This window comes from Nomascus leucogenys, chromosome 12, assembly GCF_006542625.1.
Source record: "Nomascus leucogenys isolate Asia chromosome 12, Asia_NLE_v1, whole genome shotgun sequence".
NCBI classification, from domain to species: domain Eukaryota; kingdom Metazoa; phylum Chordata; class Mammalia; order Primates; family Hylobatidae; genus Nomascus; species Nomascus leucogenys.
Window position 1 is genome coordinate 45,024,819 of NC_044392.1, and position 23,868 is coordinate 45,048,686.

General features: G+C 51.4%; 1 protein-coding gene across 8 annotated transcripts in view; it reads right to left on the reverse strand.

The window, feature by feature from the left end:
• The window catches only part of SEMA4A (semaphorin 4A), a 30,236-nt gene extending 6,558 nt beyond the window's left edge, over window positions 1–23,678 (reverse strand). The window contains exons 1-11 of one of the 8 annotated variants that reach the window (XM_012510975.2): window positions 20,936–20,999; window positions 17,293–17,530; window positions 16,327–16,494; window positions 14,469–14,629; window positions 12,904–12,966; window positions 12,550–12,648; window positions 12,212–12,317; window positions 10,479–10,595; window positions 10,012–10,136; window positions 9,508–9,680; window positions 7,929–8,079 (exon numbers count right to left, since the gene is read on the reverse strand). In XM_012510975.2, coding sequence (XP_012366429.2) covers window positions 7,929–8,079; window positions 9,508–9,680; window positions 10,012–10,136; window positions 10,479–10,595; window positions 12,212–12,317; window positions 12,550–12,648; window positions 12,904–12,966; window positions 14,469–14,629; window positions 16,327–16,465 — 1,134 coding nt within the window. In that variant the 5' untranslated portion in view covers window positions 16,466–16,494; window positions 17,293–17,530; window positions 20,936–20,999. Of the gene's footprint in view, window positions 1–7,928; window positions 8,080–9,507; window positions 9,681–10,011; window positions 10,137–10,478; window positions 10,596–12,211; window positions 12,335–12,549; window positions 12,649–12,903; window positions 12,967–14,468; window positions 14,630–16,326; window positions 16,495–17,292; window positions 17,640–20,935; window positions 21,086–23,589 lie in introns of those variants that run through there. The other 7 variants (XM_030824231.1, XM_030824228.1, XM_030824227.1 and 4 more) reach the window with 7 other exon arrangements.
• Between the last annotated feature and the right edge of the window lie 190 nt (window positions 23,679–23,868).

A 23,868-nucleotide genomic window follows, 5' to 3' on the forward strand; every position in this document is an offset into this window, starting at 1 on the left:
ACTCTCATGTCCTCCCAAAGGGTTTTTTTGTTTGTTGTTTTTTATTTTTACAAATAGAGACGGTGTCTTGCTATATTGCCAAGGCTGGTCTCAAACTCCTGGCCTCAAGTGAACCTCTTACCTTGGCCTCCCAAAGTGCTGGGATTACAGGTCAAAGGGTTTTTTTTTTTTTTTAATTGTTTTTTGAAACGGGGTCTCACTGTAATCCAGGCTGGAGTGCAGTGGCATGATCTTGGTTCACTGCAGCCTTGACCTCCTGGGCTCAAGCCATCCTCCTACCTTAGCCTCCTGAGAGGCTGGAATCACAGGTGTGTGCCACTGTGCCTGGCTATTTTTTTTTTTTTTTTTTTTTTTTGAGACGGAGTCTAGCTCTGTCTCCCAGGCTGGAGTGCAGAGGCGTGATCTTGGTTCACTGCAAGCTCCGCCTCCCGGGTTCACCCCATTCGCCTGCCTCAGCCTCCCGAGTAGCTGGGATTACAGGCGCCCGCCACCACGCCGGGCTAATTTTTTTCTATTTTTAGTAGAGATGGGGTTTCACCATGTTAGCCAGGATGATCTCGATCTGACCTCATGATCCACCCGCCTCAGCCTCCCAAAGTGCTGTGGGATTACAGGCACCCGGCCTTTTTTTTTTTTTTTTTTTTTGAGGCAGAGTATCGCTCTGTTGCCCAGGCTGGAGTGCAATGGCACAATCTTGGCTCACTGCAACCTCCGCCTGGAGAATCAAGCGATTCTCTTGCCTCAGCCTCCCAAGTAGCTGGGATTACAGGCACCCGCCACCACGCCCAGCTAATATTTGTATTTTTAGTAGAGACGGGGTTTCACCATGTTGGCCAGGGTGGTCTCCAACTCCTGACCTCAAGTGATCCACCCACCTCTGCCTCCCAAAGTTCTGGGATTACTGGCATGAGCCACCACGCCTGGCCCCAGCTAATTTTTTATTATTTGTAGACATGGGGTCTCACTATGTTACCCAAGCTAATCTCCAATTCCTGGCCTCAAGTTATCCTCCCACCTCGGCCTCCCAAAGTGCTGGGATAACAGGCATCAGCCACCGCACCTGGGCCAAAGGGAATTTTTTTTGAGACGGAGTCTTGCTGTGTCACCAGGCTGGAGTGCAGTGGCACGATCTCGGCTCACTGCAACCTCCGCTTCCCGGTTTCAAGCAATTCTCGTGCCTCAGTCTCCCAACTAGCTGGGATTACAGGCACACACCACCACACCCGGCTAATTTTTGTATTTTTAGTAGAGACGGGGTTTTGCCATGATGGCCAGGATAGTCTTGATCTCCTGACCTCGTGATCCACCTGCCTCGGCCTCCCAAAGTGCTAGGATTACAGTGTGAGCCACCACGCCCGGCCAGGGGATTTTTAAAAAGACATAAACCAGCCAGGCATGGTGGCTTACGCCTGTAATCCTAGCACTTTGGGAGGCCGAGACGGAAGGATCACGAGGTCAGGAGATCCAGACCATCCTGGCTAACACACAGTGAAACCCCATCTCTATTAAAAATACAAAAAAATTAGCCAGGCATGGTGGCGGGCGCCTGTAGTCCCAGCTACTCGGGAGGCTGAGGCAGGAGAATGGCGTCAACCTGGGAGGCAGAGCTTGCAGTGAGCTGAGATCATGCCACTGCACTCCAGCCTGGGCAACTGAGCGAGACTCCGTATCAAAAAAAGAAAAGAAAAGACATAAACCTAGATGACGGAGGGATGGGGAGAACAAGAGAGAAGTGCAAAAGCATCCACATTTTGGAAGCTGGAAAGCGAATAAACAAACAGAAAAGACTTAACAGAGAGAGAGAGAGAGAGAAGAATCTTCTCAAGCCAGCCCTGGAGGAAGCCCCTAAACATTTAGAAGGCAGGATTCCCAAAGTTCACGAATTACTAATCTCAGCCACCTCTGGAAGTGAGGTTAATGGGGATGCTAAATAAGGAGGATTATTTGAAAGTCTGTTTAAGAAACAGGCAGGTACTCTCCAAACTCCACAGAGCTGGGTGACTGCCCCTTCCACATCCTGGCCCAAGACTGGAGGTTTATCCACCAGAGAGAGTAAAACAGAGGGTTTCTGGATGGAGGATAGCAGGCCCAGTTGATGGGGACACCATCCTGAAAGAGAGGGATTCAATAAGGTAGGCACACTACGTGATGAGACTCTTTCCCAAGCCCAACCCTCTTCCCCTGTGGCTCCTAGACACCAAGAGCCAGATCATCTGCCTCCGCACAGAAGACTAGAAGAGGCTGCTCTGGGAAACTGACTGGAGGTCTAAGAGGAAAGATTTAATGACCTAAGATACAGTAAAGATACTGACATTGAAGATTCCCACCAAACAGCCCAGCCAGACCACCCTCAGTGGTGACATAACAGAGACCAAACTGCCAAGCCTTAGTTATGGACACAGAGCTCCAAACAGCTTCAAGGTCTCCCACTGTTAAATATGAGTAGACATTCAAGGACTACCAGACATGTAAGTAAAACCACCAACATGAAAGAAAGAAACCAAAATAAACAAATAGGAAGAAAAAAAGAAGAAGAAGAACCAACAAAAACCTGAGAGGCCAGGCACGGTGGCTCATGCCTGTAATCCCAGCACTTTGGGAGGCTGAGGCAGGCAGATTGCCTGAGGTCAGGAGTACGAGACCAGTCTGGCCAACATGGTGAAACCCCATCTCTACTAAAAATACAAAAAAATTAGCCGGGCATGGTGGTGGGCGCCTATAATCCCAGCTACGCGGGAGGCTGAAGCAGGAGAATCGCTTGAACCAGGGAGGTGGAGGTTGCAGTGAGCCGAGATCATGCCAGTGCACCCCAGCCTGGGCAACAGAACAAGACTCTGTCTCAAAAAAAATAAAATAAAATAAGCTGGGCGCATTGGCTCATGCCTGTAATCCCAGCACTTTGGGAGGCCGAGGCAGGTGAATCACCTGAGGTCAGGAGTTCAAGATCAGCCTGGCCAACATGGTGAAATCCCATCTCTACTAAAAATACAAAAATTAGCTGGGTGTGGTGGCGCACGCCTGTAATCCCAGCTACTCGGGAGTCTGAGGCAGGAGAATCGCCTAAAGCCAAGAGGTGGAGGTTGCAGTGAGCTGAGATTGCGCCATTGCACTCCAGCAACAGAGTGAGACTTCATCTCAAAAAAAAACAAAAAACAAATAAACAAACAAACAAGCAAAAACTAAGAGGAAACAGAAACGAATCAGAAAGAAGAAAACTTCACAGAAATCCATCATTACTATCCTAAGAGAGATATGTGAAAATAGTGCATCCGTGAAACATGAAGCGAATGCTGCCAAAGAAGAGTCTTTCCTTCACACAAAGAGGGCCACCAGGCATTACGGGCATCCAGAAAAAAGAGCACACAACCACGATGAAGTAATCTTGCCCCTCCTGCAAACCAAACCTGAATCTGATTAAGTCTCTAGATCCAACTACTGAACAATTTACAGGAAATACTTTAACTACACTACAGAGATGCAATCATCAAGATCCAGGCTGTGGAAGACTCTGACAAACAAACAAATGCACGAGAAAAATAGAAGATGGAAAGGGATTATGTAAATTTTTTTCTTTTTCTTTTTCTTTTTCTTTTTTTTTTTTTTGAGACAGAGTCTCACTCTGTTGCCCAGGCTGGAGTACAGTGGGGTGCAGCCTCAACCTCCCAGGCTCAAGTGATCCTCCTACTTCACCCTTCCAAGTAGCTAGGACTACAGGCACGTGGCACAACACCCAGCTAATTTTTTAATATTTTGTAGAGATGGGGGTCTCACTATATTGCCCAGGCTGCTCTCAAACTCCTGGGCTCAAACAATTCTCCCACCTCAGCCTCCCAAAGTGCTCGGATTGCAGGCTCGAGCCACTGTACCTGGTCTTAAATTTCTTTTAATCTATACAATCCCAGGTGAGGCATGGTGGCTCACACCTGTAATCCCAGCACTTTGAAAGGCCAAGGTGGGAGGATTGCTTGAACCCATGAGTTTGAGACGCTGCCTCTACAAAATATTAAAAAATTAACTGGGTGTGGTGGTGGGTGCTTGTAGTTCTAGTTACTCAGGAGGCTGAGGTAGGAGGATTGCTTGAGCCCAGGAGGTTGAGACTGTTCGGCAGAAACGAAAAATCTTTTTCTTTCTTTCCTATCTTTTTTTTTTTTTTTTTGAGATGAAGTCTTGCTCTGTCATCCAGGCTGGAGTGCAGTGGCGCCATCTTGGCACACTGCAAACTCCGCTTCCTGGGTTCAAGCGATTCTTCTGCCTCAGTCTCCCGAGTAGCTGGGACTACAGGTGTGCGCCACCACACCTGGCTAATTTTTGTATTTTTAGTAGAGACAGGGTTTCACCATGTTGGCCAGGCTGGTCTGGAGCTCCTCACCTCAGGTGATCCACCTGTCTCAGCCTCCCAAAGTGCTGAGATTACAGGTGTGAGCCACTGCACCTGGCCTTCTTTCTTTTTTCTTTCACTGTCTCTGAACACAGAAGTGAAAAACCTGCCAGAAAGACTGGAAGACAAAGTTGAGACACTCTTCCAGAAAAACAGAACACAACCAAAGACTTGGACAGTAGGAAAGCTTAAAAAAAGTGAGAAGACTAGTCTAGGAGGTCCAGAAAAAAGTGAGAAAACACCCCATTGGAATGTAAGCCCCATGAGGGAAGGGACTTTCATCTGTTTTGCTCACTTCTATATTCCCTGCCCAGAATAGTAGCATGTGTCCTCAAAAAATATTTGTTGAATGAAAAGAAGATAGGGCCAGGCACAGTGGGTCACACCTGTAATCCCAGCACTTTAGGAGGCCAAAGCGGGTGTATTGCTTGAGCTCAGGAGTTTAAGACCAACCTGGGCAACATGGTGAAACCCAGTTTCTACTAAAAATACCAAAAAAAGACCGAGCACAGTGGCTTACACCTGTAATCCCAGCACTTTGGGAAGCCAAGGCAGACAGATCACCCGCGGTCAGGAGTTTGAGACCAGCCTGGGCAACATGGTGAAACTCTGTCTCTACTAAAAATACAAAAATTAACTGGGCATGGTGGAGGGCACCTGTAGTCCCAGCTACTCTGGAGGCTGAGGCAGGAGAAGTGCTTGAACCTGGGAGGTGGAGGTTGTAGCAAGCCAAGATAGAACCACTGCACTATAGCCTGGGGGACACAGCAAAACTCCATCTCAAAAAAAAAAAAAAAAAAAAAAAAGAAGATAGGAAGATATAGTTCAAGAAAACTCAGAACTGAAAGAACTAAGATAACTAATTTCCAGGCTGAAGTGGCCCATTGAGTACCCAGCACAATAAATGAGTAGTGTTCCATCAAAGCACAACACCATGAAATTTCAGAACACCAGGACAAAGAAAAAGCACTGTAAGATTCCAATGAGGGCAGTGAGGCACACTGCCTATAGGGTAGCCCTGCTCCACAAGGATCAGTATTTAAAAAATAAAAAAAAAAAAGATTTCAGTGAAATAAAACCAGGTTACATTCAGAGGGCTAGGGATCAGAATAACTTTGGGCTTCTCAACAGTACCTCTGGAAGCTAGAAGATAACAGAGCAAGGCCTTCAAAGTTTGAAGGAAACGTATTTCTATTCTAGAATTATGTATACCTAGCCAAACTATCAAATAGGAAAGTAGAATACATTTTCAGACACTCAAGATCTTAAAATGTTTTACCTGCCATGTATCCTTTTCCAGGAATCTACAAAGGATAACCTCCACCAAAATGAAATAGTTGAAAAGAAAAAAGAAAAAAAAAAAAAGAGGAAGCCATGGGACACAAGAAACACGAGATCTGTCACAGGAAAGAGGCAAAGGGAATCCCCAGGATGATGAGGCAGGGGGATTCCAGGATGGCATCTGTGCTCCGGGAGTAGAGGGCACTAGCCTAGACTGGAGCAGTCAGGAAGGCTCTCCAGGAAGATGAAACTGTTAGAAAAGCTAATAGGTCTGTCTTCAGAAGAGATTCAGATAATTTAAGAAGAGTTTGGGGTTGAATTAAAGATAAAAGCTTAGACCAGGCACAGTGCCTCATGCCTGTAATCCTAGCACTTTGGGAGGTCGAGGTAGGAGGATCAACTGAGGTCAGGAGTTAGAGACCAGTCTGGCCAACATGGTGAAACCCCATCTCTACTAAAACTACAAAAATTAGCTGGGTGTGGTGGCAGGCACCTGTAATCCCAGCTACTCGGGAGGCTAAGGCAGGAGAATTGCTTGAACCCAGGAGGCAGAGGTTGCAGCGAGCCAAGATCACGCCATTGCACTGCAGCTTGGGCGACAGAGTGAGACTCTGTTTCAAAAAAAATAAAAATAAAAATAAATAAAGAGCTTAGAAAACAAAGCAAGCAGAAAAGTCAACATAATTACTAACCCCAGGGAAAACAAAACTATGCAAAAAGGAAAAGTAATCATGGCTTACTACCTGGCTAGGCTGTGAATAAGAAGAGTCATAATATTGATCTAACCAAAATTACTAGAAAACTACGTTAGGAGATTGGGGATGGGTGCAGTTACTGTATGTTGGTCCAAGTCAGCTTTTGCGGGAGAGGGTTAGAAAGCCGATTTGCATTGTTTGCTGATTTCTGTGATGTATACTTCCACCATGGCTAATTTCAAGCTACCAATGTAATATCACTAAACACAAATTTGGAAAAAGATGTGCAAAAACAGTTCTTGCTAGCTGCTGCAAGCCAGCTGTTTCCCATCGCCTTCTACAATGGGAATTCAACAGATACTGTCTGAAACTGAAACATCATGAAGTAGCAATAAACGCATGTTATTTAGAGATTTTGAGATAAATTTGAAAAGAATCAGCTAAAAGAGTTGAAAATGGTTGGAGGATGGGAAATAGGACTGCTTTTTGTAGTCAACCCTATAGATCTATTTCATTTTAGATCTATTTGATTCTTCAAATCACATACACATAATAGCTCTGATTTTTTTTTCTTTTGTAGAGATGGGGTCTCACCATGTTGCCCAGGCTGTGATTGTTTTTTTTTTTGTTTTTGTTTTTCATTTAAAAACTTTTTTAGAGACAGCATCTCATGCTCTTGGCACCCAGGCTGGAGTGCATTCTCATAATCAAAGCTCACTGCAGCCTTGAACTCCCAGGCTCAAGTGATCCTCCCACCTCAGCCTCTTGACTAGCTGACTACAGGCACATGCCACCAGGCCCAGTTCATTTTTTTTGGTAGAGACAGAGTCTTACAATGTTGCCCAGGCTGGTCTCAAATTCCTAGCCTCAAGTGAACCTCCCGTCTCAGTCTCCCAAATGGCTGGGATTGCCCAGCCTCTGATTTTTCTTTTTTTTTTTTTTTTTTGAGACTGAGTCTCACTCTATCACCCAGGCTGGAGTGCAGTGGTGCAATCTTGGCTCGCTGCAACCTCCGCCTCCCAGGTTCAAGCGATTCTCCTGCCTCAGCCTCCCAGTAGCTGAAATTACAGTCCCGTGCCACCATGCCCGGCTAATTTTTGTATTTTTAGTAGAGATGAGGTTTCACCATGTTAGCCAGGCTGGTCTCGAACTCCTAACCTCAAGTGATCCACCTGCCTCGGCCTCCCCAAGTGCTGGGATTACAGGCGTGAGCCACCACTCCCGGCCTGGCCTCTGATTTTTTTAAAAAGTTAAATAATAAATGCAGGTGGCAATGCCCAAGACAGTCCTTGGCACACAGCCCATGTTCCCTTGTTTCCATAGTGATATACCCAGATATTTGGTGTACACTTAGCCTTGGTGAAGGGAGATTGCTCCAGCAACTGCTCTGCGTATAAGAGGGTGCTAGGCACATGCGGAATGTAGGCAGCTATACCAGGTGTATGTCTGAGCAGACAAGATTGGTGGGGTGGAGAGCACTAACATTTATTGGGCATTTACTATGCCATGATAGGTGTTTTTTCATGCACATTATGTGTGTGTAGACTGTGCTCAGTGTGGGGGGTAGTACTCACACTGCCTGGCCGGGGGTTGGTCTCAGGGCCCCTATAAGTAGTCCAGCGTGAAGTTTCTTTGTTCAACTCTTTGTATTTCCCCTTAAAGACACGTTCAATGTCCAAGAGAGAGAAGGCACAAATCGCAGAGCTCCTGGTCCTGCCAACCTGCCTGGAGACAGCCAGAGGGAACATTGTCTGTGGTCTCTGCCACACCAGCAGCTCTCTCTCCAGCCCTGGCCCACCCTCAGTGAGAAAGCCCCGGAGGCAAGAGTGTGGAGAGCTGGGCCAGCCTCCAGCTACCACTCCTTCCCCTCACTGTGTTGATAAGGGCCAAGGGAGCCCCATGGAATTCCCTGACTCTGGCTCAGGGCCTGGCTCTAGGCCCATCTTGGGATCTGAAGTCTGATTATCCTTAATGAGAATTAATTGGGGCTCAGGCCCTGGGGTGGCCCCTGCCTGTCCTGCCTACACTGGGCTGCACCCATTGGAGGGACAGTGTAACCAGCTCTAGCCTGGCTCCACACAAAGCCCTCTTCCTTTGAGTCTCTTGGATCCCTGGTCCTCAGAGAACCGACCAGTGCCTGACTACCAGACTGTTTTTATTCCTCAGCCCTGGTCTGTGGAGACAGGAGGTCTGTTTCTCTGCTCTCTTGAAGCTGACTATTGTATACACCAGGCTCTCAGTTCCGGATCCTGTGGCTACGAGATCCCACTTACCCCAAATACCTTTGGTACCTGACACATTGTCAGCCGGTACCTAAACACTGTGGGGCCAGACCATGACTCAGGGACCTTGGACAAATTGGTTAACCTTTCTCAACCTTCAAGCAATGACTTTATTTTTATTTATTTTTTTGAGACGGAGTCTTGCTGTGTTGCCAGGCTGGAGAGCAGTGGTGCGATCTCGGCTCACTGCAACCTCCACCTCCTGGATTCATGGGATCCTCCTGCCCCAAGCTCACGAGTAGCCGGGACTACAGGCATGCGCCACCACACTCAGCTAATTTTTGTATTTTTAGTAGAGACAGGGTTTCACCATGTTGGCCAGGATGGTCTTGATCTCCTGACCTCGTGATCTGCCCGCCTCGGCCTCTCAAAGTGCTGGGATTACAGGCATGAGCCACCGCACCCGGCCGACTTTATTTTTATCTTCTGATAAGGATGGTGTTTCCCTGTTTGCCCTGGCCATTAGGAAGTGCAGAGCTAAATTTGTGGCTGGCATCCAGGGACTATACTACATCTTATGACAAGCATTTGTAGTGTGTTGGCCTTACCCCTGGCTTCTCATACTCTCCTTTTATTCCCATTTCTTTATCTATTTTATCGATTTTACTATTTGCCTTTTGTAAAATGCTCCCTATCCCTTTTGGAACTAGGCAGAATATAAACTAGTTAGAACCTCTCTGAGTCTTATTTTTCCCATTTACAAAAAGGGCATGAGTCAAATTCCTGAGAGGTGGTGACGATTTAATGCCTTCCTATGTGAAAGTGCTGAATAGGTGCTGGCTCATGTCAATTCCTGCCTCCGCTCACGAGCTGGGGCCTCACTGGCGTCAAGTCCGATGTCCAGCCCCCATAGTCCAGCCCTGCTGCTCACCACTGGGAGGTGAAGACTGCGTAGATGTGGGGAGCTGTGGGAGAATCGGCGGGGAGCAGGACAGCGTGGCGGATGACGTTGAAGGGCAGCTGCCCCGGCTGGCTGCAGAGCAGCTGGGCCTTCAGGAAGGTGGTCCACTTCTTCTGCAGCAGCTTTTCGCCGCCCACGTCATTCTGGGGGCACAGGGAAAGTCAGGGGGCGCCCCCCGCCCCGCGTGTCCCCGCCCCGCCCCCCCAGCCCCGCGTGTCCTCCCCGCCCCCCGCAGCTCGGCGTGTCCCCCCAGCCCCCGCCAGCCCCGCGTGTCCCCGCCCCGCCCCGCCCCTTCAGCCCCGCTGGTCCCCCGCCCCACCCCCCCAGGCCCGCTTGTCCCCCGCCCCGCCCCCCAAGGCTCGCTTGTTCCCCCGCCCCGCCCCCCCGCTCTCATTGGGGGCCCACCACTCAGTCCTGCCCCTGCCATCTCCTATTGGTTCTCCAGTTAGCCCCGCCCCCGCCCAGGCCGCGGACCTTGCAGACTCTAGCCACCCGCGATGTGTGAAGCCTCTCAAAGAAGTCAAACTCGCTGGCTGTCTCCTCGAAGAAGAAGTAGACGACCTGGGTCGAAGGGATGGCTGCCACGAAGGAGGCGTCATCTGCGGGGGAGGGGCAGGTGGGCTTAGAGACTGAGCCCCTAGATGCCCTGGGTTTGCCTGAGTGAAAACCCTTGGTTTGGCCCTGGAGGCCAGGATACAGGCTTCCTCGGGTCCTACAGCTTGTCGAGGGGTAGCGATGTGGGGTGGGGACGACTGGTACTTCTTTAATGTGTTTACATAAGACGAAAGCTTCAAGAGGACCGGAGATTTGCCTTCTTCCCTGCCATATACCCCCTGCGCCTAACAGTAATGGACACATTGTACCTTCCACAAATGAAAGTTGAGTGAATTAGCAAGGTCACCGGGACTCAGGAAAGGAGGCTAGCGGGGTCAGGTCCTTACGATGCAGCCAGCGGAGGAAGTTGTCGGTCTTGAGGACAGGCTGGGATCCCAGCGTGCGCATCAGGATGGGCTCACTGCCCAGGAAGTTGTTCATGGTACCAGAATAGAGCATCCCATCTAGGGTGGGGGAGAGGAGAAGAGAGAACTGATGGGGTGGAGGGCTCCTCTGCCCTCCACAGACCTGCCTCTAACTGGGGCTGGCATCCATATCAGTCTTGGGGGCCCTGCATCAGTTCTGCACCTTCCTGGGGAGCCCCAAAGGCCAGCTCCCCCTCCTCACTAAGCACCCCTCTTAGCTTCCTCTCTCCACAGGAAATGGCCATCCTGTGTGGCCCTCCGTGTTTGGGCACTTTTCCAGCCTTTCTGTGGCTACTTCCTCACATACCTAGCTGAACCACTTGCCAAGCAGAATCACTTACTGATCCTGGAAGTTGACTGTGTTTTCCACTTCCACACCTTGGGTCTTACCCTTCTCTCCCTGGAACACCTTCCCTGCCATCTGTCTACCTATCTTTTCAAGGTCCTGCTGAAAAGCCGAAGTCCATCTCCTCCAGGAAGGCAGGTGGAAAGTCTGTAATGATTGGTGTCTAGTAGTGCATTGAGACATGGTTTCTCTCTCTCTCTTTTTTTTTTTTTTCAAGACAGGGTCTTGCTCACATCCAGGCTGGAGTGCAGTGGTGCCATCACAACTCACCGTAGCCTTGACCTTCTCAAGTGATCCTCCCACCTCAGCCTCCTGAGTAGCTGGGATCACAGGCGCTATTCTGGCTAATTTTGTTGTTGTTGTTGTTTTTGTTTTGTTTTGTTTTTAGTAGAGACGAGGTCTCACTATACTATTGCCCAAGCTGGTCTCAAACTCCTGAGCTCAAGTGATCCACCCGCCTCGGCCTCCTAAAGTGCTGAGATTTCAGGTGTGAGCCATTGCACCCGGCCTGATTTCTTGTTTATAACTCCTGTACTACCCAGCACAGTGCCCAGTACACCAGAGGAAGTGTTCACACAATTGTTGAACAGTGGCTCAGTCTCAGGCCTCTTCTCTACCCAATACGCATCCCGGGCCCTCGTGCCTGTGTGTCTCTCCACGTGCATCTTTCTCCACCACTTTTTGTGGCAATTTCAGCAGGAGCTGGTGGTTGGGGTGCTTAATTCTCCCTCTGATCTTGTGCTCTGAGGCTTCTGGCCCTCTCTCTCTCTTTCTTCTGCCTTTTTTGTTTTGTTTTGTTGTGAGACAGAGTCTTGCTTTGTTGCGCAGGCTGGAGTGCAGTGGCGCGATCTTGGCTTACTGCAACCTCCACCTCCTGGGTTCAAGCAAATCTTGTGACTCAGCCTCCCGAGTAGCTGGGACCATAGGTGCGCCCTACCACACCTGGCTAATTTTTGTATTTTTAGTAGAGATGGGATTTCACCGTGTTGACCAGGCTGGTCTCAAGCTCCTGGGGTCACGTGATCCACTCACCTCAGCCTCCCAGACTGCTAGGATTACAGGCGTGAGGCACTGAGGCCTTTTTTTTTTTTTTTTTTTTTTTGAGACAATCTCACTGTGTTGCCCAGGCTAGACTCAAACCCCTAAACTCAAGCAGCCTTCCACCTCAGCTTCCAAATAACTGGGACCATATGCATGCATCACTACACCCAGCTTCCCCTGCCTTTTGGAAAACTCTCTAATATTCCATATTTCTCAGTGTGACTGGAGAAAGCAGATGTTGGGATGAAGTGGGAAACCTGATACTCACCCACCAAGACAGCCGTATGCTTGTGAGCGGGGTCAAAGGGGCTTTGGCCTTTTCCCTCCATGACCTTGTCCTCTGAGATGGGCAACAGGTAGGAATCTTGAAGTTCCTAAATGGGGAGAGAGGCTGGGGGGCCAGAACGCCAAGGTCTCACATCTGGGAAATGAGGGGCTTGAGGAAGGAAGGGAAAGGGACATAGAGGGAAATTGGTCTGGAGCCAGGAAGTTCATGAGGGTCCTGCATCTGGAAGGCCAGAGTTTTCCAGAGCTACAGAGGAAAGCCGGGGGTAGATGTGAGAAGGGATGCTTGGGGGCCTGAGCGCTGGGCACCAGAGAACTCACAATGAAGGTACAAGCAGGGCTGAAGGCAAAGGTGCCGCAGGTGTAGAGATGGGTGACGTTGTAAGAAACCAGGACACGGATGAAGTTGAAACACTGTGTCTGAGGGAGACAGAGAGTTTAGGTCTCCAGCCCACTTGCCTCAAATTCCTGGGCCCCCAGAGGCTGCCCCCTCACTGAGGAGAAAGGCTGGGTAATGCTGGGGCAGTCCCTGTACCTCTCTGTAGAACATAATCCAGGAGATAACCATGCAAACAAGTGCCCTCCACTGCCACCCAACCTGAGGTCATCCAGGGATGGTCTAGGGATCCCAGGGCTCTCTACCCACTCTACCCCGACTCCCCCACCTCCACTTACCTCATTGCTCTTCTTCTTAAAGGCACATTCACTCTTTTTTCTGTCACTGGCTGGCCACGGTATCTGAAAGTGGGGAGTTGGGAGGGAGAGATGAAAAGAAATGAGGTCTTCAGTTCTAGCTGTGACCTGCCTCCCTTCTCTGCTCTGATGTGAAATCACCAGCAGGCATGGTGGTTAGTGACATGCTGATGGGCAGTAATAACATCAGTTTGTGACCATGGCTATTACTTGAATAATACTGATATCAGACATAGCTCCATAGTTGAACACAGCCTAAGGAATCAGACAGACCCAAGTTTAAATCTAGACTTAGCTATTTCCTGACTGAGAGATCTTGGTCAATTTCATAGGCTACTGGCAGATACAACCAGGTGGCATATACAAAACACCTAACACGATGAATGGTATATATGGCAGCAGTTGTCAAACCGCACATTTCCTGGGGAAATTGTTTAAAAAGTTGGTTCCTGGGTCACGCCTTAGAGAATCTGCATTTTTAACCAGCATCTCATATGTGCAGGTGGTCAGCAGACTACACATCAGGATACACAAACCATGGAGGTGATTGCTATATTGCTAGTGCCTTCTCTCCCTTTCTTCCTTCCTTCCTCACATTATTCCCATTAATAGGAGGACTAAGACAGAAGCAGCCAGGCACAGTGGCTCACACCTGTAATCCCAGCACTTAGAAAGCCTGAGGCGGACGGATCACCTGAGGTCGGGGGTTCGAGACCAGCCTGACCAACATGGTGAAACCCCGTCTCTACTAAAAATAGAAAAATTAACCTAGGTGGGCGCCTGTAATCCCAGCTACTCAGGAGGCTGAGGCAGAATTGCTTGAACCTGGGAGGCACAGGTTACAGTGAGCAAAGATCATGCCATTGCACTCCAGCCTGGACAACAGGGTGAGACTCCATCTCAAAAAAAAAAAAAAAAAAAAAGACACAGAAGCATCAGTGATTTCTACTAGTGGGTAGATATCAAATTATTGACATAATTTGAGTCAGTGTTTATCTCATATGTCAATGATTTCCATATCAGCCATTTTTGCAATTAATATTATTTAATCACTATTCACGATACCAGTGAAGAGTGAAGTCACAGGCCGGGTGCGGTGGCTCACGCCTATAATCCCAACTCTTTGGGAGGCTGAGGCAGGTGGATCACCTGAGGTCAGGAGTTCGAGACCAGCCTGGCCAACATGGTAAAATCTCGTCTCTATTAAAATTAGCCTGGCACAGTGGTGCATGCTAGTCCCAGCTACTTGGGAGGCAGAGGCAGGAGAATTGCTTGAACCTGGGAGGCGGAGGTTGCAGTGAGCCAAGATCATGCCACTGTACTCCAGCCTGGGCAACGGAGCAAGACTCCGTCTCAACAACAACAAAAAAAAAGTGAGGCCACGACATTTCCTGTCTGTTATATCATCACGATATACAAATAAAGAGAACTGCTGATTACAAATGACAGCAACTGAGTTGTTATTCATGCACAGGCAGCCAAGCTTAGGGTAGCTGCTGGCCCCCTCCTCACTCCCAGCCCACACTCTTTATCCCTGGACTCCTCACCATGCTCTTTAGCCTGGGGACCCCTGGATCCTGGATATCCAAGGCCAGAATGGCTTCTCGAGCCCCCACATAGAGAGTATTTCCATCACCACTCAGGAGCAGAGTGTCAAAGTCCTGGAGGCCCTTCTGGTGGAAGAAGCTAAGTGCCCTACGTTCATCCCCTGTTGGAGGTAGTAAGGAGAGAGTGATGAGGACTTGGTGGGCAGGCAGCTGACTCCTGAGATAAAAGTGGGGGAAGGGGAAGGGTTGCCTGAGTGTGCTCCCCAGGCCTTGGCAGCTAGATCCACTCTCCTCCACCAGCAGTTCTTCCCTTCACCCCACCCCGCCGGCAGCCACAAGAACTTTGTGTGCTGAGCCCACAGTAGAGAGGAGAGGCAGCCAGAAGCAGGGTAATGGGGACAGGAAATAAAGTGAGATACAATGGATGCTCTTCCAGGCCTGGGACAGGGAGGGCTACCGTGGGGGAGGACGCCTTGGTCCTCACTAGGATGAGGAGCAGCAGGCAGACAGACAAACAGGAAAGTGTTGGCAGCCACAAGCAGCAAAGCTATATGCAGACAGGAGGGCGTATGTCAGAGTCCCTCTCGCCATCCCCCCAACCACCCCTGCTTTCTTCCTCTTCTGTTAAAGGAAATTCCCACCAGTAGAGTCACCACGAACAGAGAGGAAGCATTTTTCTTCAAAGATCCGTGTGGGCATGGCTGGATGTCCCCTGGGCAGGGATGGTGAGCCAGGTGTGGGAGGCTGACCTAGGTCCTCTCCATGACCTTGGCATGGTGGGGTGGGTGGGGGTGTATGTTCCTGTCCCACTGGCACATCAGCAAGGAGGAAGGAGCTCCTCAGATCCTCTCTCATTAGCACTTGCACTGTTGCATTAGTTAGAAAGCTGACTAGCTAATTGATACCTTTGCAGGCTCAGGGAATCTTACACAGGACAGAGGGGAGGAGTTGGGGAATCTGGTGTGGCTGCAGGCTGGAAGGGCCGGCCTCAGGGAGGAGCATCTCCTGGAGGCCAGGCCTCCCCCAGAGCTGCATAAACCCCTCAGTTGCTGAACAGATCACCCTGTATTGATGGTCTGATTGCTCATGTGCTTCCCCCTTGTGACTATGGACACCTTGAGGGCAGGGGCTGAGGCTTATCCGTGTTTGTACCCCCAGCATCCAACACAGAGGAGGTCTCTGCATCAATGGGCAATATACATTTCCTTTACCAATTGCCCCAGAAAGATGCTAAAGACACAGCCACACCCAGTCACCTACAACTCCTACAGTGTCTACATCCTTTCCGGAGTCTTCTCCCTGGAGGTGAGGGGGCCAGCAGCCTCCACAGTCTCAGTAAGAAACCAGCCAAGCAGTGCTTGCGTGTGGGTTCCAGGGCCCATTCTCCAACCAGCCATCCCGTGGGCCTGGACATGGTGTGGTCCACCATGATCTGTGTGGTTGGCATGGGCCTGGTGAGCCCCGGGTCACCGGGTCAACATATGGTCTTCTAGCAGGGCCTTGACTTTGGGGTACCTGGGAGTGTGAAGCAGTTAGGAGTTTGAGGTGCCCAGCTTGGTGACAGTGATATTTAAGGAAGGAAAGAAAAATCACCAACTTGGAGAACTGGAAAAAGCATGCCCCTGGCCCCGTGGCCCTGTTTTCCTCAATCTGCTCTCCAGTGGCTTTTCTTTCCTTTTGGACTTCTGTTTCTGGCTGTGTCTCCCTTTCTCCAAAACCCTCTGTTTCTCCCTGGCATCTCTCTCTGTGTCCATTTCTCCATGTCCATTTCCCCCCTCTCCTCTGTTCCTCTCTCCTTCCTCCACCCACCTCCAGCTCTCTATTGCTATCCCCACACTTCCTGCCATCATACACTTACCTGCATAGTATCTGACCCTGGGCATGGGCCCCTGCCCGCCTCCCCCCGCGGTCGTCGTCGGCAGCAGCAGCTGGAGCAGTTGGAAGAGGAAAAGGCCCAGGAGGCTCCAGGGGTCCAGGCCCAGGGCTGGGAGGGCCATGCTCAGTCACAGACTGTCACCAGGGAGCTCTGGGGAAACAGGCACCCGGGCACTTTCTGGGTGAGCAGTTCTTACCACATTCCCCCTGGGGACCAATAGGAGAGCCCCAGGCAGCAGAAGCAGAAGCGTGTGTATTGGTGGCGGGGGGTGGGGGGGGGCATTAGGGCAGGGAAGGTTCCCTATCTGGAAGGGCCCTAAGACAGTCTCACTTTCATCATCCTTCCAGGCCTCAGCCTGTCACCTCACTGTCCCCTCTGGGTAGGAACCCAGGTGTCCCCTATCCTGCTTCTTCTGCTGTCTTCTCACCAACAGCTCTGGTTTGCCTTTTCTTGCCTTACTCTCAGGAAGTCTTTCCTGCCTTTCCTCCTTTGCCTTCCCCCTTCTCATAGCCCAAGCCCAAACCGTTGCCTGGCTCTGTGCAGGGAACATTTTGGGGAGCAGGTTCCTGTACCCAAAATATAAATTCCTCAGACCTTACTCTCCTGTCACTTTCAGATCTGTTGACACCTGTGCCACATACTCAGCTCTGACCCAGGTTGGCAGACCGGGTTTGAGTCTGCCTGCTCTAACCTCTCCCCCAGCCCCAGCTGGGTTCAGGGTCTTTGAGGGTCAGGCCTGCCTGGCCCGATTCTTCCAGGGAGGCAATAAAGGTCTATCGCGCCAGGTTGGTTATCAGCATTTCCCGGGGAGCTGCCTGGGCAGGGGTGGCTGGCCGGCTCCCAGCCTCTGCAGCTCCCCGGCCCCTTTGTCTCTTGCTCCTGTGTCTGCCTCCCTGGGCCTCTACATAATCTTCCCCAAGACCACCCACCCCAAGCCACCCATCTCACCTCACATACCCTTGAACCAGCCACAGTGGGAAACTCGGTGTCTGGATTCTAGGGCGGGGGTGCCATTCAGGAGAAAGAAGAAGGGGGGTTCCCAGGCCCCAGAGGCAGGGGACAGAAGGCTCAGCCTGGCTGGAACGGGAGTGCGGCCCTCCAGGCGCCCATCATGCCAAAGCCAGCACTGGGAGCTCTGGGCCAGGGAAACCGGAATTTCCACCTCTGGAGTTGTGACAGATCCTGGCTTGGGCGGAAGTTGGTGGATTGGGAGGGAATAAAAAGACGTTCACCCACTTCACAAGAGACACACCTCTCTCTCCCTCCTCTGCTCGGTCCAACCAGAAAGTTTAAGAGGCCCTTCTAGGTCATTTCAGCGATTCCCCTGCCTCTCCATCATGTCACAGCCAGTATAACCAGCCTAGCAGTGGTTTCTCCTCTTGCTCAAGATTTCCCAGATAGGAGACATGACATATTCCTCTTTTCACTTACCCACAAGGTGGGGTCTCTCTACTCCTACCTACTGGGAAGTCCCTGCAGTGGTCTAACCTTTAAACCTCCCACTCTCAGCTGGGCCAGAATCTTTAAAAAAAAAAAAAAAATTGTATTAGGCTCTTATCCATGATTTTGCTGAGGAAGTCCCCCTTGTAGTTTAATCTCCATCACTCTTTGACATCAGGCCAATAGGAAGGCCAGAACATTTCCCATCTGAACTCGTGCTCACTGGACCACACTTTGGAGGCACCCAACCCCCAAAGGTGGCTGCTCACCCCTCCCCAAAGGCTCCAGGGGCAGCCTCATAACGCGGGGTTAATGAGGCATCCAGTGCCAAGAACTCCGTGGCCTACAAAGTGGGCAGGTTCCTGCCCACTCAGCGTGGTCAGCTGACTGCAGGTTAAAGAGCACAGACATCCCAGGGCTAATCCAACTCTAATAAATAATCCACTTCCACCTGACATGCACATTTCTCCCTGGCAGGAAGTCCTTCCTGTAGTGTAACTTCCATCCCTCCTGCTACAGCACCAGCCAACATGGGGGATGTTACAGCTCAGGCTACTCCTTATAATTCCTCATCTGAGGTACTCAGCCTTCTTTCATCTCTCAATTTCCCCAGGGGTTGGTCTCAGACATATCCTGCCTAACAATCGTTTCTGTCAAGACTTGCCTAGGACTCTCCCAGACTCTCCCAGAGGCTGGTTGCCAGGTCCCTTCCAGCTTCTTAGAATCAAGAGAAACTCCCATTTATCCAGACCCTACCTTCTGTGTCTCCCCAACCCCCAGCTCAGATTTGGGAAGCCAGTCTGCCCCTGGGCCTCTCTGCTTAAACAGATTGGCTTATTTGGGTCACTGGGAGGAGTTCTGATATGGGGAGGTTGGGGGAGTTCCAGCCCCACACTCCCAGCCTGATGTCCTATTCCTGCCTTTCTGGAAGTGATAGGCTCCATGCCCTGCCCCCAGTTCTTCCTCCAGACATGCAGAATTCTCCCAACTCCGGACGTCCTCTTCCCCAGCCCCTCTAGCCAATATGAATCGTTCACACTATCAGGCTTTAGTCCTCTCAACAATTTTAGCAGCTAGGTACTGCCATAATCCCATTTTACAGATCAAGAAGGGAGGTTACACAGCTAGAAGCCAAGTTAAATTCAGATCTGCCTCATTCAATAGCAAATCTCTTAGCTACAAAGACTCTACAGAGTCCTAGTCCCTCAGTCCTTCCTCCTGCCCCAGTCCACAATTCTGAGCCACTTGGATAGAGAAGGCAAGGGTGGGCTGGGAGGGTAATGAGCTTTATCTACTCTAGGCTAAGAAACAAGATCTCTGGGGTGATTTCTGAGGACTTTCAACAGGGCAACAGCAGAGCATTAAACTAAGCGTGGGCTTTTTTTTTTTTTTTTTTTTTTTGGGACGAAGTCTTGCTCTGTTGTCGCCCAGGCTGGAGTGCAGTGCTGCGATCTCGGCTCACTGCAACTTCCGCCTCCCGGGTTCAAGCCATTCTCCTGCCTCAGCCTCCCAGGTAGCTGAGACTACAGGCATGTGCCACCAAGCCCGGCTGATGTTTTTTGTATTTTTAGTAGAGATGGGGTTTCACCATGCTGGCCAGGCTGGTCTCAAACTCCTGACCTCAAGTGATCCGCCTGACTCAGACTCCGAAAGTGCTGGGATTACAGGCGTGAGCCACTGCGCCTGGCCCCAAGCGTGGCCCTTATGAGCAAGCTTATTTGTGTCAATAAAGCATTTCAGAGGGAACAGAAACCTCCTTGAAGGAAGGCTGTGAGGTACCACCCCCTGCCTCTGCAAGGGCCTCCTGGTCAAAAAGAGCACAATGGGAAGGGCACCCTGCCCCCAGCAGGGCACCCCTCACACCAGAGTCTCTGGAGTCAGACCCCAAGCCCCACTGCCATCTCCCTTGCCTCAGCTGGCAGGGCCCCAGCCAGTGCTGGCTTCATGGGCATGAGACCTGTGCAGCCACACAGGGCCCTGTGCTCAGAAGGGCCACACTTGGTTTAATGCTCTGCTGTTGCTCTGTTGAAAGTCCTCATAATACTTAAACAAGGGGCTCTACATTTTTATTTTGCACTGGGCTCCACAAATAATATAGCAGGTCCTGCACACAGCATCAAAGAAGCTCAAGGCTGACAGGGTACTCAGACATACCCTTCCTGACAACCGTACAAATGAGGAAACCAAGGCCACGGAGCGGAAGTACCTTGGCTGGCAATGTTGGCAGGCAGCAGGTCAGGTGGGGTGGCAGTGGGAAGGGGTCAGATGTTCAGGGACCCGCCCACAGGGGCCGTGCCATTTTCATAGCTCCAATCTGGGGGTTCCCCCAGCCCATTTCTCCACCAGACCTGGAGCCCAGCCTTGGGTCCTGCCACGACAACAACTCTGAGTGCACCCTCTGCCCTGCCAGAGTCCAGCTCCTCCCCTGCAACCCTTACACAGCATGCGATGGTAGCCCCTTCCTGCCAGGTTCTATTGTGCAGAGGAAAGGTCTAGATGTGGAGGCGGGAGGGGAGACGGAGAGGTTGCTTCCCGCCCCGACTCCATGCTACCTCTGAGCTTCAACCAGCCCCAGACGCTCAGTCTCTTCTGAGCCCCTGCAGAACACGGATGCTTCACTAAAGGAGCAGCTCCTGGAGCCAGGAGAGAAGCAACTCCTGGCTTCACCAGTGATCTGGCAGGTCCAGTTTCCCCCATCTCCTCCCTTTCAGCTTCAGGGGCAGCCCACAGAAGAGCCCAGTTCTGGGGAGCATTGCCTCCTGGCTTCCCTGCCTTAGCTCCACCTGCCCTGGCCCTCATCTGCCCTCTTGTTATGATCACAAGCAAGTCAAGTCAACTTACATGTTTTGAGTGCCTAGCGTGTATAGGCACTAGGGACGTCCCCAAGCCTCTACGCCCCCTGTGTCCCTCCATCTCTTCCCATCCCCACTGTCTCCCAGCCTTTTTGCCACCCACCAGCTCAGTCCCTCCTAACCCCTTACCCAGAGCTTCCCAGGTCCCCTCCTCCAGTCTGACTAGCTCTGGAAGGCTGCGCTGAGTATCACACACAATAGCCCGACCCCTCTGTCTGCCCCCTCCTTAGGGCAGAGCCAGCACCAGACAATGGCCCCGCCCTCTCCCTTCAGAACTGTCAGCTCTCCTGCTCCCTTACCTGGAGCCTGGGGATGCTGCTGCGTTTCCCTCCCTCTGGAATGCCAGGCTTTTCGGTCTCCCAGTGCCTCAGCCCCTGCCACACCCCCACCCCCATTCTCAACCCCATCCCGCCTCACTGGTCCTCAGTCACCATGGCGACCGCATCTCTAAGTGGGAGGGACTAGAATCTCCCCATATTCTTCCTCCTCCTACCCGTGTCCCACTGCGCCCCACCTTCTGTGGCTCCTGGATTCGCACATGTGGAGGAGGAGGGGCTCCAGATGCGAGAGGAGGTGAAAAGGGGGTACAGTAGCCCCCGGTCCCTGCTCAGCTCCCTTGCCCACCTTCAGTAGGCACCACCGTGCACATATAACCACCTGGGTTCAGGGGGTCAGCTGGGGCCCATTCCTCTTTACAACCAGTTCCTCTGGGTTTCCCTCTACCCTGGGAACTGTGTATATGTCAGGGCGACACAGCTGGACTGCAGCCCAAACCCATGCAAATTCAGTTTGCCAATGAGGACACGAATGAGCCCACAAATATCTATGCAAATATGCAAATAAGCCAAGGGACAGACTCTGTCAAGAACCCCAAGGAGCCCTCTTCTATTCACAGTATCCTGACTTCTGAGGGAGGGGGTCCACTGCCAGGTTCAGGTTCTGCCTCTCCTTCCTAAGCTGCCTGAGAAGAAGGTGGCTCCCCCAGATGCCTTCTGTGGCTAACATCCTCTGAGACGTATTAAGAGGGAAAGGTTTGCGCTGTAGAGAGCAGACTTCAGAAAGGACTTTCCAAGGGTCTGGACTAGATGGGCATAGGGAAAGAAGACAGCTGGATTCTTTCCCATTCGGGGAGGAGCACAGGCAGGCAGCAGTTTGTATGGAGCCTTTTTGGGAGCCAAGCCTGTGCCCTCTCCCAGCTCTGATCCTAAACAGCCTTGTTACTAGAACTCCCTTCTGTCTCCACTGGGCCCTAACTTTGTTGGTAAAATGAGGAGTTGAAAAAGCCCCTTCAGGCCGGGCGCAGTGGCCCATGCCTGTAATCCCAGCACTTTGGAAGGCCGAGGCGGGCGGATCACCTGAGGTTGGGAGTTCAAGACCAGCCTGACCAACCTGGAGAAACCCCATCTCTACTAAAAATACAAAATTAGCCGGGCATGGTGGCGCATGCCTGCAGTCCCAGCTACTCGGGAGGCTGAGGCAGGAGAATCACTTGAACCCGGGAGGCGGAGGTTTCAGTGAGTGGAGATCATGCCATTGCACTCCAGCCTGGGCAACAAGAGCAAAACTCCATCTCAAAAAAAAAAAAAAAAAAAAGAAAGAGCCCCTTCCAGGCTGGCCTCTCTCTCAGCTGGCAGGAGACTAGAAAAGGCACCATAAGTCTGGGATGAGGGGCCCTGGATCCCAGGCCTGGTTGCCTGTAGCCTGCTGTGTGATGCTGGGTAGAGCATTTACCCTCCCTTCCTCACATCCATAAAATAATGGCTTTTCAGCCTGCCTCGGAGCAACATGGCTCCGCCAGACTTCATAGTAGTTTTAAGAGGAAGGAAATGAGTGTGCCGGTGTCGGCCCGGGTAGAGGGTTTCATGGACCAAGACTGGTTCCCCTTTACATCTGAGTTGGGGTGGTGGTTGAGCATTTGCTTTGTGGTGAAGCAAGGAAGGCATGGCATGTGCTGAAATAGGAAGTGGACCCTGAGCGAGGCCGCCATGTCCCCACTGATTCCTGACACTCCACCCTCACTGCCCCTCTGCATCTCGGCTGTGGGGACTCAGAAAGGACCTGCTTGTTCAGGCTTCTCTCCCCTGGGACTGGGACACATGATTTGAGATTAAGATGGTGGGGAGTAGAGGACCCTGAACTAGTATGATAACAGGAAGGAAGCCGGTGAACTGCAGGAAGCCCTCACACCCCCATTGGACATCCTTGGGTCCCTGCCCCTATTTTCTTCCCTTCTAGGGGAATTGGATCCAGTCTCTGTGGCAGAGAAGGAAGGAGCTACATTTCTGAAATAACCCAAGGGAACGGGGGAGCCTATAGATCCCACCTGGCTCCTCTTCAATCCAGGTCACCCAGCCCGACTTCAGGGGCCTCCCCTGGCCTTGCCATATGAGAATCAAAACTTCCAGAAAAGAGCTAAATAGTCTTGATGAGAGAATAGGGACATAGTCCAGGGTGGTGGCCATAGCCACAGTTAGAAACTCGCTAGAGTGAGCTGGACACCCAGGCCTCCTGTTTGCAGTTCTGTGGGGTGGAGAGGGAGAGAGAGCCTTTCCACAAGCTAATCTCCATTTCTCCTGCTGCAGCATACATAATTCTATTTCCTCTGGTTTGTCTAGCCTCAATTTCCCCACCTGTGGGGAGGGGGATGTGGGACCCTGTGTCTTTGATTGTAGGGGGCAAGGAGTGGCTGATTGAGTTTAGAAAATGAAGGTCTTGGGGAAATGAGATGGGGGAGTGGAAGGAGGAGACCCAGGCATCCTGCTCCTTTGGATATGCCCCTCAAGATCCCTGAGGCTGCCCCTCCCCCAGTAGAGGCCAGAGGACCACCCCCTGAGTTGTCCATTGGAGTTGACACACAGACACTCCATGTCCATAGTCCTAGAGTTCTGGCATCCCGCCCCTCCCTCCCACCCCAGGGACCACAGACCCCTTTCCCACCACTTTTAAGCCTTACCCCCAGCCCAGAAGTGGAGACCCTAACCCAGGCGTCCAAGACTTCCAGCAGAGTCTGCACCGGACAGGGGGTGGAGCAAGGCCAGGCATGGCAGGGAGGGGGTGGGGGCCCTGCCAGCCCCCTCCAGTGCCCCAGTTCCCAGGCAGCTCTTAAAGGGACCAAGGAGAATTAGCCAGGGGCAGCTTAAGGGGGTGAGTGTAGAGGAAAGTTGGTGGTGGGGAGAGGACTGGACTTGCCAGGGGCAGGAGAGCCAGAGGACCACCTGACACCTCCCCTACT